The 22,360-nt window shown below is 38.5% G+C and overlaps 2 protein-coding genes across 2 annotated transcripts in view; both read left to right on the forward strand.

The window, feature by feature from the left end:
- Nucleotides 1-10,518: 10,518 nt before the first annotated feature.
- Nucleotides 10,519-20,834, forward strand: LOC108139212 (dynein assembly factor 5, axonemal). The gene is made up of 2 exons (XM_017261861.2): nt 10,519-10,604; nt 16,396-20,834. The coding sequence occupies exon 2, from the start codon at nt 17,057-17,059 to the stop codon at nt 19,586-19,588; it is 2,532 nt and encodes an 843-aa protein (XP_017117350.1). The 5' UTR covers nt 10,519-10,604; nt 16,396-17,056; the 3' UTR covers nt 19,589-20,834.
- LOC108139213 (homeobox protein slou) overlaps nt 10,520-22,360 on the forward strand; it is a 43,340-nt gene continuing 31,499 nt past the window's right edge. The window contains exon 1 of the mRNA XM_017261864.2: nt 10,520-10,604. The gene's annotated coding sequence lies outside the window, so the exon portion shown is untranslated. The remainder of the gene's footprint in view (nt 10,605-22,360) is intronic.

The raw sequence follows: 22,360 nt of genomic DNA on the forward strand, positions 1-22,360 counted from the left end.
CGTCGGAGTGGCAGACCGAAAGACTGAAAGTCTGACGGACGGACACATAAACAGGCTTATGAGCAGCTCGTAAGGGAACGTCTATTGGTTGGTTGTCCCTGGTCTTCTGTTGCTGCTGCTGCTGCTGCTTCTCTTTGTTGTTGTTTTTCTGCCGGTTAAACAAACAGACCAAACGCCACCACAGACAATCAGAAAGGCATTCAGCCAAGAGAATGCCAAACACCAGCAACAAAGCATAGCAAAAACACAGGGACATACATTTTTTTTTTTGCAACTTCTTAATTTTTGTACAGGTTTCAATAAATATGCACAATCCTATCTTAGAATTCTATTGCCATGACAAAATCGAGGTACAATGAACAGTTTTAATGACATTTATATTTTAAACCTTATAATTGGAACAAAGGTCTAGCCGAGTTGACTGGATTTCTTTTATTTGAAATTTTTTGTGGTAGCCTCTTGATAACGTTAAAGAAAAATACGATTTAACTCCAAACCATTTAAGGTATTCGAAATTGCTTAGACTCATTCGTTCGAGCAATACAATTTTTGTTATACATTAATGTTGTTCTGTGAGTTTTATCACATTCAATTTAAATATTTTAGAAAATAGGTTTAGTAACTATTTCTATTTTCCCTTATTCTCAATAAATTTTACAAAGCATTTTAGTTAATTATTCTTGCATTGACACTTGCGGAAGTTAACCTTAAGTAGTCAATTCAATATGAACTAATCCAAAGCTTATTGACTTCTGGATTAGGTCAAATTAAAATATATTAATACCTAATTAGAAGTGATTACCTCAAGTTCACTTTCGACAATGTTTACAGAACGCGAATATAATTTCAATGAATATTTATAAATATTTTTTGATGCCATTAGAAACACGGCAATTCATAATTCAAGAGTATCGCTTAGAGCTTAGTACGAGCCAAAAGCCAGCACAATATGGCTTCAAAACTGTGCTGAAGACAATTCTCTGGGTGATTCATTTGGCATTTTGCGATCTTAATTGATGGCAATTTGTGATTCGTCCTCGCCGCCCGTCTCCGTCTCCCTCACTCTGCGCTGTCTGCGAAAGAGACAGCGGACCATTAACACATTTTAATCTGCCGCTGGGCGAATGGCTTTTGTGTGGTCGGTTGGATGGATGGCCAGGGCGTGGGGGTCTGGGAATCTGATTCTGAATCTGAATCTCAATCGGAAGCTCCTCCGGCACCGAAAGCTGGCGCTCAGTTGCTCTTAATCATCAGCATAAGCAATAATGGGAAACAATTGCCATCTGCCGACTGGCAGACCCCAGTTTTTGTTTTTGCTTTTGCTTTTGCTGTTGGCTGTTTGTGTTGCCTTTGCTTTTGCTGCCACTGAAATTGCTGAGCTGAGGCACAAACTTTTATTGCATTGCCATGTCAACAGTCGGAGCAATTGCAATCTGTGTGTGTGTCTGTGTGTGGCTGTGCCTCCATTGCACTTAAAATGCGAATCCGAGTCCGAAACTGTGACGCAAAATGAAGCTACTTGTGTGCCAGTGGCAGCAGAAATGGCTACAGATACAGATGCAAACTGCGGTGCTGCTGCTGCTGCAGCATGCCACATTCAATTAGTGCAACAACATATCCTGCCAGCAGTTGATGTTGCTCTCTTGCACGGCAACAGCACAGTCCGCAGTCCGGAGTCAGTGCTACACTTAATTTTATTCATTTGACAGTCCCATGCAGCACAGCCAACGACTCCTCACCCTCCGCCTCCATTCGAATCGCTGCCACACGTTCACCAGCAATTAAGGTCATTGAAGGCAGCAGCAGCAACAGCAGCAACAGCAGCAACAGCAACAACAGCAACGGGAGAAACGCCAGCAACAGCAGCAACAAAGGAAATACTTTTTAATTATGACATTTTATTGAGTGAACATTTATGCAAAAATGACAAGACCTTTATTTTGTCGCCATTGATGGTTTGAGAGCCTTTTAATGAGCGGGTTAACAGGGTTGAACGAGTCCATTGTTGGAAGCATTTTGCATTCAATTGTGAACTACGGACAAAGTTTGCCAACTAAGGGTTGACAAAGCCGGGACTTGAGTAGAAAAATGTGCTCAAGTCCGTTTGACCCTTGCAGGTTTTTCAATTATGAGTCAGTCTACAGTAAGAGATTGTTATGATGACCACTGATTGCTTTAGCTATTCACAAGATTTTTTTCAAGATAGTTTTTTATAACATTTAACCGAAAATAAAATGAAACCCTTAACTTGTTCCAAAAAATATAAGCTTACTAGTCCTATTATATTCGGGTTCACTATTCAGGTAATGCACTATATATTACTATATACAATATTATAATATTAAAAACCACGACCTTGAATTTAGCCGAAAAAAAAAATAATTAATTTAAAATTTGAAATTATTAATGTATCATCTATTGATTTATATATGAATAGTCTTGCGTTATTTTTTCCAATCTTCTTGTTTATATACAGTTATATATGAAAAATAATAAATATTGTGTTAGAATTCTTTGTATTTGTCTAAAAATGTAAAAATTGAACTCAAAACTAAATTTTACATTAGCGTTTTCTCTTTTTGAATATATGGGTTTTCGATTACTGCCAAGTAAACTCCAAAAGGCCAAACCCGAGCGACTTTCGTACGGATACAATGTTTTTCAAATAAATGTTCACTACCTTGAACATTTGCTGTACCTCAAAAGTCTGCTCTTCCATCAACTCCAATTACGTGTAATAGGAATTCCACCCATCATCCTGCAATCAAATTTACACCCTTGCTCCAGAAGTGGAATTTAATTTGGCAAATACATTTAGCCAGCGCATGAGCCTTCATGCATTTTTCACACACTTTAAATGTCGCAAAGCGCATAAAAATTCCATAAATACGCTAATGAAACACATGGTCGAGGACACACACAGGCAGCAGTGAAAAGGAAAAATAAAATAATAAAAGGGAGAGCTTGGCAGGAAAAAACAAGCAAGAGTTAAAAGCGAACAGACCACCCAGGCAGCCAAAAGAGGGGATACATTTTCCCATGCCCGCCCCCACTCGTCACGGCAAATGCATTTTCATTTCATTTCCATTTATTTCAATCTCTTTGCCCATCGGTTTTTTTTTTCTTTATTTCGGTACATATACATTTGTGAGCAAATACAAAAACGAATGCAATTTTTGCTGGGAGCCTGTGACTTTTACAATAACTGAAATAACAGTGTAACGATAACCGAAATAACACTGTAACGATAACTGTATCTGTATCTTCATTCGTATCTGCATTCGTATCTGCCGCCGAGCCTGTCTGGTATATTTGGCTTTTATGCAACCATTTAGCAAACACATCATAAAAATTCAATTCAATTCTGTGTTTACGTCGACTCCAGATGATATTGCTTTTTAATTGCGGACACGAGCGGAAATTGCTTTCACAAACAGCCAAACACATTTACGTCGGAGGCACCAAAAGCCAACCAACACATTCGCAGCCAAATGGATACAAACGGGGAGCGAGGGTCGATTGACATTTCGGTTTTGGCCTGGGGAATAGGAAAATAGGGAGGGCCGAGGAAAACTAGCTGCGGAAGTGCGTTGATTGCAGGCCGCCTGGGAGAAGAAAAACTCCTCGTGCCATTTGCCTGACCTCAAAAACTTTGACCTTTTTCGCTGCAGTTTATTCTTGGGTTTTTGCTTCGTTTTTAATTGCACCACATGCGCCATGCAATTTATAATTGGAATCAACTCCAGCGCACCACCACCCACTTACACACTTGAAACAAAGTATTGCATTCATATAAAACCAGGATACTGATTAGATATTGTAAAAATAAAGTATATTTCATATTCATAAACGTTTCAATTTATTGTAGGGTTAAAATAGAAATATAATTCTGATACTTTTTATATTATTTGTTGTTTACTGACAAATAAAGCTAGTTTGTTCTTAAAAAACTATATAACATAATTTATTGTGTTCTCGCCATAAAAAATATTTTCCATATTTTATATTTTCGTTTTTGTATAATTTATAAATCTAGCCGTGTTTTCTTTCAGTGCATATAAGCGAGCAGGCGCGCTCTCATTTAATATGAAAGTCACAGAATGTGAGCTAATTGAAAACACTTGCAATATTTATGAGCCGAGCAACATGTTGCCAAGCCACTTGCCCGTCAGAGAGAGATAGATAGAATGAGAGAAAGAGAAGGACAGCTAAAACATGTTGCCAAGCCAATAAAACAACAAAATGATTTTATTATAATGGATTTATAACGCAGGCCAAGAGCAAACAGGCTATTAGACAGAGATACAAGACTGCGTTTCCCCCATGGTGAGCAAAAGAGATAGCAGGAAAGAGAGTCGTGGATACTGTGAGAGAAAGAGAAGGATGCACTTTTGAATTGAGACACGGACATGGCAATCCAGTCCATTAAACGCAATGTTGTTGTCATCATTTAATGCTTTTGTTGCCTATTTGCCTTATGCGACTTGACAGCTCTCCAATCCGCTCCTCTGCTCTCTCTTTTCTCTCAGTGCACACAAAAAAAAATATGGAGTTTACTTCATATTCCATAGATTTGTGTTCACATTCCACCGTAATCCAATTAACTTGAACTTTTTTATCCCAATAATTTATAAATAAATTTAATCTAACTATAAATTGTGGCTTAAAACAAATTTAAAATATAAAGGATAAGAATTAAAGGTAGAAAAAAATTAAACTAACCAATATAAAGGTTAAACATGGTATATAATTTTGTTGTTTAAGAAAAAATAGCACATATGTAATTATTTATTCTATATTATTTGTAAGCTTTATTAAGCATTATGTTTCGCATTTTTGAAGATTTAATTTACTTATTTTACCTAGGGAGGAAATACCTAATGTCTTTATCAACTGACACTATAATCACACTAATATTTCTCACTGTGTATGTGCGAGTAAGTTAAATGAGAACAATTTCAGCTTTGCGTGTGCGCATTTGCAGCTATGTTGCTGCCGTGTCTGCAGCATAAAGGGGCTCCCACGGCGTCTCCTTAAGTGGAGATATTTATAATAAGTTTATTTGCTTGTACATTTTGTTTGCCTCTTGCCAAGGCACTGCAGCAACGTAAAAGCAGCAACAGCAGCAGCAGAAACAGCAGCAGCAACATGCAACATGTTGCTCTTGTGAGCGTCGATGTTGCCCAGCTTGTTTGCGCTGTTGGGCCACATTTACAATCACATTCGCAGTTGTGAATTGACGTTTTGCGTTAACGACTGGAGCGTCTTGGTCGGCGGTTTCCCAAATCCCATCAGCAACATCCCATCATCAGTAAACGCGCGTGTTTCGTGAACTCTTCGGTTGAAGTATGGCAATTTTTGTGTGTTAGCAATCCGTAGGCATCATCATCATTATTACGATCATCAGCAGCAGCATCCGCACCCCATGCAACGCACAATTTGTTTTGCATGCAGCCTCAACATGACTTCATCAATGCAGAGAAAAAACTCAATATATATTTATATATTCTTTGGATTTCTTGGAATTTATTTAAAAATGTTAAAGAAATAAACTCAAATATAAATTAATATTTTTTGGTAAGTATTTAAATAATTTAATAAGTTTTAATAAATTGAAATGGAAAATAACTCAAGAATTAAAATCTTTACAAAAAAATGATATACAAAATTTAATATAAATCAAACTAAAAATAAGGTAAAGTCAGAAGTTAAAAAGTGATGACAGAGTTTGTCTATTGCGGTCGCTTGGTTTTTTATTATTATGTTGGCTTAGGTTAAGACACCACCAAATTAAATTTAAAAGTTCTCAGGAAATCCCCAAAATACAGAGGAAAACCAATAAGTTTAACAAATAATCACTTTAGTTGCCGTTATCATTTATTTAATTCGAGGGCGACAGTATATTGTCAATATTTCCCTGAAACTTGTGCAATAAACTTATTAACTATGAATATATTATTATGCCGCTTTTATTACTAGTTAAAATCGAAATAAAATTTGCACACATTATTCACTGTGTAGCCGTGTTTATTTGAAGTGACTTCCACGATTCCCCTCTGTATTTTTGCTCGTCGTGCTTCTATTCAAGTGTATCTAAATTGCTTCATCTTCGTCTTGCAGCAGCAGCATTTTGTTGATGTTATTTCTCGTTTCATATTTTCGCAGTTATTTTTAGTTCGCCGCCGTTGCCCTTTCAATCCCTTTTTGCGAGTCCCCAATTCAATTCAATTTGCAGCCCGTACAATTTAAATGAGCAATCAGGGCACTCATAGCCGGGCCATTGTTATTGCGGCTCTACTTCCCTAATGATGCTGGAAGCTTAAACTGTTGCTCTTGAGATGGGAGGAGAGTTCACGGAGAGTTCATGCAAACAGCCAGCAGACTAGATTTGTCGAACGAAAAATATTATGGGAATTGCGGGAATTTCTATTGTTTGACCACACAATTGAATCGGCATTAATCATTTGTGAATATATGTATGGAGCGCCCGATAACCTAAATATAATTATGGCAATCATGAGTAAGTGTCCTTATCACTAGCATAACATCGCCCATTAATAATCGCACCCTTATAGCTAATTGAGCTGTCGCCCCTCTTATAACTTATAATTATTGGTACAAAAAAAAAAAAAAAAAAACTGAAAGGCACGCACACACTCTCACATTGCTGACTAACAACACAAATTGAATTACGACATTCCTGTAAAGACAATGAATGGCTTTTGTGTGTGCGGTGACCCAAAGCGACGTTCTCAGGAAATGAAATTATACACCAATTATTGCCAACAACAGCAAAAGCTTTTTAAGAAATTGGAAAGAGCAGCCAAGACGAAACGAAACGAAACGAAATGTGAGCGGTGAATATGGCAACGAAATCTCAATAATTAATCAAATAATAAATCTCGGTGAGCAATTAAGAGGAGAAAGACAAAGCCAGCGAACCGAAAGGCCGAAAGCAATAAAAACCATTGAAAAGCCGTTGGCTCAGCATTAATTAGCGCTAAACGCCGTCGCAAAAACGGCGGTACGGACAGCAGCAGGAGCAACAGAAAAAGCAACATCAACGGCAGCAACATGAACTCCCCAGAGCAACAGCAACAGCAGCAGCATCCGCCGCCAACTTATTAAAGTATGTACATATAACTCAATTACAGAGAATTATAAACAAACTCAAAGGCAGCCAACGTCGGCAATTTGCATTGCATAAATATTTGCACTTGGAACATTTTTTTACACACATAATCTTCAAAAAATGTTATTGAATTAATAATAATCATATAATTTTTTTGAATAATAGAATATTCTAAACAATAAACCTTTTTGTAAACTTTTTAATTTGAGGGGAAAAAGTCAATATTATTGCGTATATAATTTAAAAATACTGCCTTTATAATTTTAAATGACTATTTTTCTATATTTTTTATCAGACTTCTTAATTTTAAAATTTACTCTTTAAGAGTACAATTTTTTCTGAGTGTATGGAGACGCACTAACAATCAAAGCAATAAAACACATTCAGCATTTAATAATCAAGCCAAAGATACTCTCAGCAACATTCCGCCAGCAACACTCCGGGCAACAACAACGAGATACAATTAAGCCGTAATGCATATGAAAATTCGTGTTTTATAGCCGTGCGTTATGTTCACGTGCGCGGCAACTGTTTGTATGTGTATCTGTATCAGTATCTTTATCCCACTCGCTCGCTCACTCGCTCTCTAGTAATGTGCGCACCGTAATTGTAATTATAGTAATATGTTTTATGACGGTTCCCTCGTTTAGCAACCCCCGCACACAGGCGCGTTTGGCCAAAATGTATCTAGATACATAATTGCCACATTCAGTCGTCGTTAAATAGTTGCACGGCGCAGTTCACACAGGCGGCAGCAGCAGCAGCGGCACAGCAGCAACATTAGCAGCACGCCAGCAACAGCAGCAGCAACAGCAACACCAGCAACAGTCGTTGCTGTTGTCGTCGTTTGTCGACAACGTCGTTTTCGTGCTTTATAGCGCTCGCACTCAGAAGTCGTTCAGAATCGGTGCCGTCATGGTCGTGGTCGGTGTTTCGGTATCGGTTTCGGATTGTGTGGACTATTAAAACTCCGTGTTCTTCTCTGCCGTTCTGGCCGTTTTTTCGGCGCTTTTGAGACCCAAGCAAAGTTGCCGGTAAATCGTTGACCGCGGGGTCTAAAAGTCAAATTCAATTTGCGCGCCACGTAATTATAATTAGGCATGAGGCCATACAACGAATGGTACTGGTAAACTGAACAATCGACCCCCTCAGAGTGTGTACTATTTTAATTAAGTGTGTGCTACAGCAACAACAGCAAAAACAACAGCAACAACATAACAACAAGAAGTCACGCATGTGTATCTTTGTATCTGCGCTGTTTTTGTGAACGAGAGTGTGTATTTGTGCCGCTTTTGTGTCCATTAGTCACACATGAAACTAATTAGCATTTCGTCTGTTTGTTATTGTCGCGTTTGCTGGTCAAAAGAATTAGCGCGGCAAGAGCAACGTCAAGCGCCATTATGCGATATCCCGCATATATGTATATATAAATATGTATTTATATATCGGTCTGGTATTCTTTGCGCGACCCGCTCATTTCTTTTATGATTTTTGCTTGGCATTTCCCATTAATATGTTTATTTTGTGCCAGCGACGCTCGATTCCCACCGACGGCAATCAGCAATCGAGTTTATATGGCGACAACACGGTCAGCACAAATTATCAAAGGCAGCAGCAACTTTAGCGGTAGTAGCAAAGTAGCAAAGTAGCAGCACAAACGGCATCTCCACGACAATATAAGCACTACTGCCTATTGACGCTAATTGCTGGCTGGTGTATCTGCAAGATACTTTAGACGCTCACACCTCCAGTGTTGTTGTTTGCCAACATTTTGTGTGTGTTTTTTTTTCCCCTTTTATTATTGCTGGTTCGCACGCTCGGCGGGCAATTTGTCAACGCGAACGGCGCTGACAGGTTACGCAGCCGCACTGCTGCCAATTGATTTTCAATTCATTTTATTTGGCACATAGCTGTACATACACTCGTATTCTCTCATAAATAAATTATGAAGCCAGTGCAAAAAAGGAAATTTTAATTTTCACAAAATATTTCAATTACTCAATTAAATTCAGTTGGCAAAAAGGTGTTATAAATAAAGCATTCGCTCGATCGTAATTGAAGTTCACTTTATGGTCGACCGTGTGTGTTCGTTTCCCATTAATTACGCTCCCCAGCCATAAATGCTGTCGTTTGCCGTTGCCGCTGCCGCCGAACCTCGTTCGTATTAATAATAAATAAGTAAAAGTAAATAAATAACTATATAATGGATACAAAGCGCTAAAGCTGTCATTTAAGCGCCCAAAAGTTCACGTTGTTATGGTCGGAACGGTCAAAATGCTTATAAAAATGATTAAATAAAACAAAACAATTAAACAAAACCCAGTTAATTTGTAAATGCCAAAGCAGTGAATTTAAAGTCAGAAGACATGACCCCTTTATTCCCTAACTTAATTTCACCATTTAATTTACCAGGGCCGTCGGTATTTATGCAACCAGATATTTGTCACCAGATTTTTTAGCAATTATAGCATAGTGTTCTTAACAAGTACTCAAACAATTACAATCAATTCTCGGGCTAACATAATTGTTAGGCGCATTTGCCAGACTCAAAATTTCGGCACACTTTCAATATTTTAACGAGGCAAAAGGCCAAATTGAAAATGAACACAAGACAAATGAAGCAAAAACAGGGTCGGGATTTAGATTGCAAATTGTTTCACAATAAATAAGTGAATACATATAAATTTAATTAAATTACAAAGGCCATATATGCAGCTACATGTGTGCAAACGAGATGGAAGAGACAATGGGCTGCCAATTATGAAACCAGAACGCATTTCAAAATAATTAAAAGTTAAATAAATGAACGACGTGCGGGCAATAACAAATTCTGCAGCTAAACTCAAAAACAGCCAGCCAAAATACATTAAAATTAATTCGCAAACGCAAACGCAAAGGCAAAACAATAATCAATAATTGTCAATTGGCAGGCTAATGAATTAATTACATTCCACCCCGCCCTCGTGTTATTTTTTTCCTTTTTTTTCCTTTTCTTTCATTTGTCATTTTTTTGTATCGTTTATTAAGTATTTTTTTTGGTACGTTTTAAATGACACCGCCATTGGCAGTCTTGTGTTTTTATTTTTTGTCTGTAGTCGCGGCAAAGGAAATTTAATTAGGGAAAGTGGATTAATTTGCAACTCGTTAGACTAATTAAGGATTATAATCAGCAGCGAAACCAACGAGCCGTGTAAAGCGTCAGCGAGTAAAAAGTGAGCTGAATAAGGATAACAAAAAAGTGAAAACAAAAGAAAACCAAAAGAAATTAAACTGAATAAAAGCAGCACCCACATAAGGTGACCTTTGAAACCCAAACTATAAATAGTTCAACCATAAAAAGCGTTTAGCAAACAACAAGCACAACAACAACAGCAACAGAAACAGCGAAGGAACTTAAATCATTTAATTGGATTTCCGCTCACCTTGACTCTTTCGGATACAATCAACAACCGCCCGAGTGGCCCCCTCACAGGTGAGCAACGTTGTAAGCATGGGCATAATCTATAATTCGCGTACATTTCCTTAGCGTCGAGAGGTCAAATCAAAAAGGTCTAAGCTCAATCTGCAATAATATTTGTCTACTTCGGACAATCTATTTTGATTACTCACATATTTGCATGTATGTATATTTACGTACCCAGGTAAAGCTCAATGGATTCTCGGAAATCCCACTGATAGTCGCCTAACGACCCTTGACCCCAGAATTAATCTCAATGAACTCAATTGCAAGGTATTACAAAGCCTTATAACTTTCCAAATGTCTCTTTTGAACCGGTTAAAAATGCATCAGTTAGTATAGTATATAACTAAAAAAAATGTAATTGACAAAAAATATATTGGTGATAGTTGTTCTATTAGTCCCAGTTAATAGTTTTTTGTGTGTTATTATTATTTATTTAAACTACCTGGTGCTGAAATCAGGTGCTATATAAATTAACCATCGAAACAAGATAAATTAATTATATATCATCAACTCAAAAAGCTCTTTACAGAAATTGACCTTAAAAACAGTGACATCCGACTTATATAGTTTCTCATTATTCCATTTTATTGAGTTTATTTTAAGTAACATGATATTTTCTTGTCAATCAGTTGCAAATTTATGAGTTGTTATCATGTCATGTCGAAAAACAAAGGGGATCTGCTTATCAATGTCAAAAAATAAAGAAATAAAATATTTTACACCAGATAAGAACCTCTTTGTTTTATAAATTAAGCCTTCCATTTAAAGTTTAACAGTTATTTGTTTGAATTTAATTTTTGTCGTGCTTAATATATCTGTGCAAATAGAAAGTCAAACGTTCGATTCCAAATTAATTGACCATCGCAACACGATAAATTACTTAAAAACTTATCTTATCAACCCATTTAGCTCCGTATAAATCAACGATATCAAATTAGTTAAATTTCTCTGTAATCACGTTGTTGACATATAATTAATTGCAATTTCATGATGATGCCGCTGCTTTTTTGGCAGCTCTTGTAAATGTTGTTTATTTTAGAGTTTCCTGCACATTGATGACTGCCGTGAAATTTTCTGAAAATTCGTATTTGTTCTGTCCCATTCCCATTCCCAAGCCCTTGTCGGTGAACATATGCCCTGCCTCAGCACTCTGCCATTTATTACCAGTTTAGTAATCGCAATCGGGGAAACATTGCACTGTCAATTGCCGCAACTATACGGAATGTAAACAAATGATTGCGCACACATAATTTTGCTAAAAGAAACCGAATTATCAATGACTGCGCATTTATTTGTGAGTAAACAGGGGAATATCAATGATATCGGAGAGAAGTCAATAAATAGGTCCTAAAGTTTTGGAACAAAAACTATATGGCAATATATGATGAGTCATATCTTTAATTATTTTCTTCCTTAGAACCTTTTTAAGCTATTAAAAGTATTAAAAAGAATTCACAAAGCATTGTTAAGCCCATTTTAACTTTTTTTCCTTTTTTGTTTCCTTATTCATTTTTACAGCTAAGAGTTAAAGACTACAAAATTAACTACTATCTGCCCTCCGAATTCCGAACGAAACACTTTATCTTTGAGTGCCGCACTTATGGTTATGTTTTCAGCTTACCGTACAAGCCGATTCATTTCATAGATACTTCATATGCTGTCTGTGTTTGTGTTAATTACCATACCGAGAGATAACAGAAACTAATATGAGTGCGAAATGAGCTTTCTCTTTCGCTCGAGTTGTGAATCTCTATCTATAATCTGATATCTTCTGGGGTGGGTTTCAGCGCAACTTGCCAGTCATCGTCCGAATATGGCATTTAATTGAGTCATGTCACGAGTATTAGGCATAATTAAAAGGCAATTTCATTCAGAGCCCACAGAATTATGTGTGTGCAAGCACTATGATATCAAATATCTGTGGCACAACAGGTTCGCATTTCGTACTGAAATTAATTAAATTGTTACTCAAACCGTTTTCTGATTGACTGACAGACGCTTGACACTTGACGCGATGAATGAATGGATTGCCATGGCATGAAATAGCCTGGAACTGGTCAGTCTGGATCCGCATGTATATATATATACTATATGGTGGAAACTATGCGACTGCACAAACAGAACACGGGCTCAGCCATTTGGCATTTGAATGGGGCTCGCGGCGATTACGCAAAAATGTAAATAGCTAAATTATATGCAAAAACAGAAAAAACATTTGTAGCTCTCATTACAATCACACTCGGGCTGCCTGCATTTTTCACGCTAATAACGAGAATAAACAAATAATGAAAATAATGCAATGACTATACTGAAAACAGAATGCACAAACAAATGGGTCTTTGGCCATTAATAAGCTCTTAGTAATTTTTATATGTTTAAAAGAATTTTTCAATTTATGGGGAATAGTATTGGTCCATAAAATATATATTCTACATGCCAAAAAAGTTTTAAAATTGTAAATTTAAAAAACAAAACTTACTGGACACTGTAGCATAAATAGTATCATCATTGTTACGCCAATTATATGATTATTGTTTCTATCATTTATAAGCTTTTATGAATTTCAAAAATGTTATTTTTACTCCATAATCGTTATCTTGTTTATTAATTACGAGCAGAGCTTTGTGATAAAAGACAATTTTGAATTGTTCTTCTATTTTTGTTGAAAACAAAAATCAAACACATGTATTGGCCCATTTCATGTAATCAATATCAATTAGTTAGTCAAGGGCTTAATTTGCCTGCCAGCTCAGTTTGTTAATTAATTTGGAGCAGAACTTTCTTCCTCTAAAACTCGAAAAGTCGGCGAGCGGCTCAAGCTCAAAGACCCAGTCCGCAATCCCAATCCCCGGGCTCCAATCCTCGGTGTCTCAAAGCAGACTTTGAGTACGAGTACGAGAGTACCCGACAGACAGCTCCGGCAAATAAGCACAACCAGCTCGACGGATGATGATGGCAAACGGCGATTACAGCCCGCTGATGAGTCACGCAATTAAACGGCGCACATTAATATGAAATGCCAACTGGGGGGCTGGAGGAGCCACTTACACACAGCACTTGCTTATATGGCGGCAAATAATAAAAATGGAGCAAAAAAAAAAGGGAACAGGACCGGGACTCGTTTTAATTCACTCACCCCACCACTTACACATCGCAATCTGGGACTGTTTGGCTCAAAAGTGCGACAAAAGTCAAGCCAATAGGAACATTTCTAATCAGCGATTCCAAGAAATCGAGGCACAAACACACACATCCACTCATTCACTCACTTACTCACTCACTCACTCAGTCTCGATCAAGTCCGAGCGATGGATGCAGTTCATGACGACTTAAACGGGCAGTTGGAAAATAAAACTAATTAGCCAGGGCAGCTCGCAATTCAATCAATATCAATTGGCAAATTTGCATTTTGCATTCAGCCAGCTCTCGGAGCGGTAACAAGTACATTTAAGTGCTCGCACAGCGGGCAAATTGGACCGCAAGCGGGTTTTGCAAAACTGCATGGCATGGAATGGAATGGTATGGTATGGTATGGTATCCGTGTATCTAATTAATAATTATGACCATTATGAGCCAGCTGGTCGGTGTTTTTGGCTTTATCTGCAGACAGACAACTGGTTCAGACGGGTTTGAGGCAGTGCGACGGCTTCCGCACTTTGCTTGTGCAAAAAAAAAATTGTAACTTTTAATTGAAAACTCTTTTGGCCTGAAAAACGCATATGCATGATGCATATGCAGATGTATGTAAATACCGCATATGCTCAATTGCTTTCGAAAAGCCGATAAAAAATAAATATAAATAAATTTGCACAACATATATGTATGGTATATTGGAATAACTTTGTTCTCGATCCGAACTGGCCGACATCAAATCAAATTGAATGAGCGCGGTCCATTACTCTCCCAGTGATTTTGCCAAATGACTTCATTTCATATCAATTAAGTTTATTGTGCCGGTGTCTGTTGCCCATAAAAAGCGCACGCCGCGCACTCTACAGACCCATACAGAGACACAGATACAAATACAGATACAAATGCTGAGGAATACAGATACTGGGATACATTGCCCTGCCCTGAAAAACCGAACGAACCTGATTCATGCGCTTAATTGCTTTGGAGCGTGTGCCGCCTGCCGTCGCACACAAAAAGGTATGGAATCGAATTGTGCACACAAATGGGAGCAGCAAAACTTATGAGTTCGCCATTGTATCTGTATCTGTGTCTGTGGCTGTGTCTGTAACTGTTACTGTATCTGTATTTGTGTTTGCCCACCGTATCTGTGTATCTGCGTCGGCTTTCAATAAAAATGACAACAACAACAACAATTTTTGACAGCATTCTCGTATAGGTAGCGAAGAAAAGAAACGCTCATAAAATATGCCCGGCAAACTGAACTGGGCACGCCAATCCAACAACCCTACAGATGGGATAACGAAAGGGAAATTGAATAAAAACAAGAAACAAAAAATGTTCCACACACAGGCATTAAATGAAATTCAAATGGAAAGATCAACGTCGGATAGCAGGCAGGCCTGGATTAATAACCACGGCAACATTCCCTTTCCGTTGCCATCATAACGAGTTGAAAACAGGAGATCTTTAAAGTTCCCACACTCTAGAAAGAGATTTTCTTTTTCAAGTGCCCAGAAACCTTATCACAATATTAAAACAATCTAGACTAAAATTCAACTCATTTTATTGAAAAACAATATTTAATTTATGCTGTTTTTGGTTTTTTAGTTTGTAGAAACAAAGGGGATCTCTTTAAAAGTACTAATTTATTTATCTTGAAACCCATGATCACCATATGCTTATACGATTGTTAATTATCCAATAATATTTAATTGACAGCGATACATTTCTTTTATATCTCGATCTTTTCTATTTTTGCTATGTAAATCGATGATATTAAGGTATTCAATCTATACCTTTATTTTTTAGGAAACATTAAAAAACTATATCAGTAATTTGTAAGCAGTGATCTTCCCACGAAATTCCCCAAATTGGCTGCTAACGCCCAACTCAGTTAATTATAATATCATTCGATATCGAATATCGACTGCCATTTTTCTGGTTATCTGCGACCAAGCCCCACATTTTTCATGTGTACTCATTATAACCCTAATTTAGTGACCCACAAATGCAATTAAGTTGCGATAAAAATAGACATTTTATGTGATTTCCTTCCATCAAACACACTCAATCAGTCGGTTGGTCGTTTGGTCGTTTGGTCGGTTGGTGGATTGGTGGGTTGGTAGGTGAGCAAACTCACCCCCAAAGCGGTTGTGCCGGCAATCAATCTTAGATATTGTCGTTCTGTTGGACTGATGTTGATAAGGAACGACATCGCAATTAGATAGCCCGCTCCGCAGATAAGCGAATGCGCCACGAGCGGACCAGAAACTTTTATGGATCGCCGCCAAAGCCGAACTCATAAAAAAGACTGCCTGCTCCCTTGCTTTTTTCCCGAGAAATTTCATTTATGTCTGAGTTAATTAGCTTGGCAAATAAACGAAGCACAGCAGTGCAAACAGAAAACCAAGAGCTTTTTAAAAAGCCGCGCCAAACCGAAAACTTTTCAGCACTTTTTGTCCCGTTTCGCAACACTTTTCGGCACAAAACAGCTGATCGGTTTTTAGTTAATTCAGCATTTTGTTTGTGGCACGTTGTCGGGTAGTTTTGTTTGGGCAAAATAAACAAAAATAATGTTGAAAAGGGAAAAACTGACTTAACTATTGTGTAGTCATAGCAACCGGTGCTTTTGTTGTTTGACTAACGTTTAAATATTTTCGTTTTGCAGCTTAGAAAGCTGAGAGAACTGAAAATCACACGCAGCTCGCACAACCGGCAAAAAGTACCTAAGGAATTCTGGAGCGGGAAAGTGATAAGAACCCTCTGACAATGTTTTTTCATGCAAAAGTGGATAATAAATAAGTTATTAACAATCTGCAGCCAAGAAAAATATCAGCAAACGGAAAACAATAAGCAAAAACCTTAAATGCAAGATAAGAGCAACCAAACTTGAAGGTTTGCCTGCACATATTGCATATTGAAATCATAAAAGAAAATTTAAATATCTCAGAATTTAAAAGTGAAATACTATACAGCAAAATACATTTATAATCGTTAAGGAAAATCGGATCAAATATAGACAGCTTATTTACTTAGTATATTGGAGCCCCAATAAACTAGTGAAAACTTCTTGAACTTAAAGATACTTATTTTGAAGTACAGGAACTAATCTCAAAATTCAAGTCATAAAATTAAAAATACTTTACTCGGAAATGATAAAACAATTGTGATAAAGAGACTTAAAACACTTAAACACTTTAAAGTGCACAAATAAAAGAAAGGAAGTCTATTTAACAACTATTTTAGTTTCAAATAAATACAACCATAAGCCTAGAAAAAATTAAAAAAATATATACAAGGAAACCAAGGAATATTAAATACCATTCACCATGTGCTTTGAGATTGATGCCCAGCAGATTTGTGAGCAGCTGGAGGGCACTGATCGTCGCCAAAAGACCAAGATCCTGGAGGATCTACGCGATCTGTGCCAAAATGCCCCCGATAACATGAGCACCGAGAAAATGGCCGAGAGCTTCGATCAACTGTATCTGCATCTACTGAAATCCTACGACGATCGCTTCGAAAGTGTTCGCGATCACGCCGTCCAGGCGGTAAATGCTTTTCTGCAGCGCCTGCCGCCCATGGATTTCCACCTGCTCAATGTGGTTTCCACTCTGTCGGAGCGAATGGGAAAAGCCGAGACCGTGGAGCCCAGCGAGGAAATTCGCCTGCTCTACATCGGCCAACTGAATTTGATGGTTTGCCAGTATGCAAAGATGGGAAATGTGGGTGTTTTCAGGGAGTGCTATCCGCAAGTGGTCAAGATACTGATCAAATCCATCAAGGATGATTATCCACTAGTTCAGCGCGAAGGATGTTCCACCTTGGTGAATTTAGCTCGGGTGGCTGATACCCGGGAAATACGTCCATTCACGGAATCACTGCTTGTAGCTCTGTACGGGATGCTGAATCACAAACATGCCCAGGCCAGGATTTCGGCGATTGAAGCCATCGGCAGAGTGAGTCTGCACATGGACGCCAGTGGTGAGGGAATGAGGAGGCTTTTCAACGAGGTCTCTCCCCTGCTTATGGACACAATGCCTTTGGTTCGCCGTGAAGTGGGCCAGATGGGTATTCTTATGCTAATGGAGTTGTTAGATCGCTACTCCTTCTTTGAGCGAATCCTACCCTTGGTTTTGTGCTGCCTGAAGGACGACTCGCCGGAGGTTCTGAATCACATTCACCCCCAGTGGCTCAAGTGCGGCAAACTGTATTTCGAAGAAAACGAAGCCGAGTTGAGCCAACAGGAGATCAGCGATCTCCCGGCGGAGAATTACCCAAAAGGTGTCAAGCGTCCTACAATTGGATGCCGTGGTTTGGTGCAACGTTCTCTGAGGTTGCTGCAACTTATAACCCGAGAAACAGGCGACTGGAAGGATAACGTGCGTTTACATGCCCTTAAACTGCTTTATCAATTTGTTTTGCACGCTGAGGCCGCGATGACTGCCAAATTCTTCGAAATTTATGGCGATTTGGCCCATGCCTGTATCGATCCTGTGCCAGAAGTCAATGCTGAAGCGGCCAAGGTGGCCGACTTGATGGGTCGACTATTGTCCTACGATGCCTGGATTGATCATGGATTCGATGGATTGGAACGTAATGCCCGGGAGTCCTATATGAGATGCTTCTACCACATGTTCACCTCTTCTTTGGGTGGCACCTACGATCAATTGATGCAGTTGGCAAAGCTACTTCGCAGCACCGACTATTCGCACACCCTGAAGCCAGGTTTCCAGCTATACATACTTAAGCTTTTGGATACCATACTGGATAAATCGCTGAAGATCAATGCCGGGCAGGATGAGCTGCAGGACCTCTACGAGTCTGTCTATGTGAGTGGTATTAAAGTAATGGCTCTATCATATTCCCTCAGCGGAAGTGGAAATGAAGATGTTTCTCAGGGGAAGGCGCTGATCGAAAAAATCGTAAAACTTGAACAGATTTCGGAGGCCAAACTCCACGAACGTTGGTTCCATTTGGCCCTGAAGGATGTGGAGAATCTGGATGCTGCTTTGGAAGATAATGCGGAACCCGTGATGCTGCTCGATGGTTTGATAAATTTGTGCCTCATTCGAGACACTTACATAGCCGATCTTATTGAAAAGGTGAAACTGGTCTTTGAGCATTGCTGCGATAGTGCTCAAGTCAAAGTCTTTAGCAGTCTCTCGGTGGCAGCGCTATTGTGGTCGAAAACCATGGACATAGAACGTGAGCGCAGCACTCAAATATTGAGTCATTTTATATCGCAAATTGTGGAACCCTATTTGACCTGGAAAGCTGGATCGAATGCCGAGGCCATGAGATCCTTGGCCATGGCTACACTATGTGCATTAGCTCAGGGCGCTGAGTCGGAAGCCGTGGAAGTTTTACCCTCACTAGCCAAACACATGCCAAGTCTACTCGAAGATCGTAATGTCACCACACGTCACTATGCCATCAAGGCGATAGTTTACTTTCGTGAAATGTCTGTGGAGGACCTAAAACCATTAGCTTATGCCACCATGCAGCGCATGGATGATCCCTCGGCTGGTATTCGTGTCCTGGCTGCCTTGGCTGTGGGTAAATTGAAGCCCAAATTCAGTGATTCGGAGAAGGAAGCGGAACACGAAAAGGAAGTCTGGGAAGCTTTCGTTAAGCGTGCCATGGATCTGCTTTTGCTCTACCACGAAAGCCCCGAAAAGGACATAAAAGCCGCTGCTGCGGTTACCCTCAAGGTCCTGGCCCAATCTCATCCAGAGGCCTGGGAGGAGCGATATCAACGAGCCTTAGCTATGGCTTACAAAAAGGATCAGCTAGATGAACTCTACAAAAAGCTAACCATCAAAGACGTACCACAATCAGAATCATCAACAACATCCTAAAGAAAAATATCTACAATTGCCATGCAAATCCAAAAACGAAATCCTCTTTTCTGTTTACCTTATTGCATTGTCAATTTTTGTTTCCATTTTTCAAATCAAAACGTTAACTTTCAATTAAATTTAAATATGGGAATCAAACAATTAAATTGCTTTTAATTTTTGTATACAATTTCTCGTTTACATTTAGGCAATTGCTTCAATTGACTAATATCTTTCCAATTCCAAGTACCAAGATTTATTGTAAACACAATCTCGAAACTATAAAGGAAAAGCTATGCAAGCGAAAATCGCACAAATCTCTCGTTTATTTTGCCATGGCTAAAAATAATCCGTTTGATGATGAATTGGGTTGCAAAAAGAGGAGGCAGTCATGAAGCGAAAATCATCAAAAACTGCAATTAATATACACCACTATTTTGTGTTAAATACTTGATAAACATACGAGTTTATAAATAACCGGAAATGGAAACAGAGTGCATTTTACTGGAAAAGAGTAGAGAGGAGAATTCAAAATACTGCAAATTGTTTTATGTTAGGGCATAATAAAACAAATTCCTTTGGGGTCCCTCAAAACATCGTCATCTCCATAACAATTAAAAGCTTAGCACATAAATTTGCGGTTCACTGAATTCACATTTTTAATTTGCGTGATCTGCGTTATAATAATCCGCAAGATGCGGTAGATAATCACATGATGGCATTGACGAAGTCAACAAAGTGTTGCATAACTTTTAGTGCAGCTCATTAAGGTGAATTCGTTGCCGCATCCGATTGGTTTTTCAATCAACAGCATGTCGACCCAATTCCCGGGCAACGGGAAAACTAATTTGATCCGCTATGTAGCCAAAAAGTTTGCACACTGTATTAAAACAATTTGTCAAATTAGGCAAAATGTACAAGTTTCTAATTAAAATACCCACACGCGCGCACACGAGCATCTAGCTTCGTTACAGGGATGAGAGCACATTAAAACAGTGTTCACTCAAATGTGGCAAGTGACGATTTTCTAGCGAATTTATCACTTGGATACTTGAAAGTACAGACTGTAAAAGTCCTTTCTCCCATGACTATGAAAAATATAACTAAAACAAGTAAATAATGGTTAAAAATGAAAATTATTTGTGTATTACACATACCAGATTTCCTAAATATAGATAATGTATTAAGAGCACTTAAATAAAACAAGGGCCATTTATCTGTTTTTGGAGTTTTTATGTGACTTTGTGTTCAATATATATGATTAATATATATTCATTTCCAGGTGAAAAACAAAAACCATTAGAAAACATATTTGTAAAAACTGTGTCCCAAATATTACCCAACGTATTAAAATTAAATGTTGGTAAAAGATTTATTTATTTTGCAAACTTCTAAAGAGGATTCACTGTACTCACACACACAAACACTTCTGTATAGACAAAGTTCAGATGGCGCCATTTCAAATGATGTTCCCATCTCTTTCTGTGCACTTAATTGCTGGCAAATGAGCGTCAGAGCTTTTTTCGCATGCGAGTTTGCATGGTTACTGTGGCAATGATGCTAAGGATATGTGAACGTGTGTGCTCGGGCCAAACACAGCCAAAATGACTGACTGCAAATATTATAAAAGCTGGGTATCCTTGGCTGATTTGTTGCTGCCACCGTTGCTGCTCACTTAATTAATTTTATTTAACCTTTTCGCCATCGCCAATTATTACATATTTTGGCAATTAGAGCTTCTCTTCTTCGTAGCGATGATCTTTATGGCAGGATATATTAAATTAAAATAAAGGCCAGGCCAGGCCAGGCCCCAAAGAGTTGCGGGTGGTGTTGGCTAGCTCATTGTTATGGCAAAGCACATTTAACTAATTATGCCGAACTCCGGGCTTCAAAGACAGTCGACTGTGGACTTTGCAAGCGAAGCGGACTCACAGAGGACGTGGCCCACCCACAGACGTCAGTTGTCAGTTTAATTAATCCCTTTCAGTGGCAGACAGGGCCGAGTTGCAAGTGTACTGAGAAAAATAGGGACAATGATACTAAATTACTTCTTATAAATATACCACTCACTATTTTTGTACCTTAAAGAGGAGGAAAGTGAAATAGCTTGGAATAAGAATATGTGTATGAATTCTTAAGGATTCATCCCGACAACTTGGTCTATAAAAACATTGATAAATGTTGTTGCTAAAGCCGTTTACATTTTTTAATCAACACTTAACCAAATGAGAACGTTACTTTTTTTCTGTAATTTTTGTTTATCATATTGTCGTCTTGTTAAGTTTTTGATAATTGAGAAAAGTGTATCCTTCAAATTAATTTTAAAACCCCCCGCGAAATTTCGCGCAGTGTACTGTGGATGGCACACGGCAAATAAACAGTTATAAATAGCAGGCATGGGCAGACCAGCGGACCAAGGACCACCGACAACTTCATGCTCATCGCCGCCGCTTGTGGCGCACAAATTAAATGCTACATTCAATGCCATTTCGAAATCATTTCGAGTGCCCGGCTTTTGGGTGGGCTGCTCTGGTGGGGTTCGGCTGGATTCGGGTTGCTTTTGCAGTCTGAAGGACGCACAAAAGTAGCAAGCGCTCGACTTCTGCCGCAATTGAATTTCAGTAAGGCAAAAAAAAAAAATAAGTTAAGCCGCATGCCTGCCCTTCTCGGCTTTCCTCTTTCGGCGAGCTTGCAATTTGAAAATTACTTTCATTACGTTTAAAAGTTCATTAAAATTTCACATCCCTGAACCGTCCATTTTCGTTTTCCATTTTCCATTTCCCAGTTGTCAGT

This window comes from Drosophila elegans, unplaced genomic scaffold, assembly GCF_018152505.1.
Source record: "Drosophila elegans isolate 14027-0461.03 unplaced genomic scaffold, ASM1815250v1 contig_476, whole genome shotgun sequence".
Lineage (NCBI taxonomy): Eukaryota > Metazoa > Arthropoda > Insecta > Diptera > Drosophilidae > Drosophila > Drosophila elegans.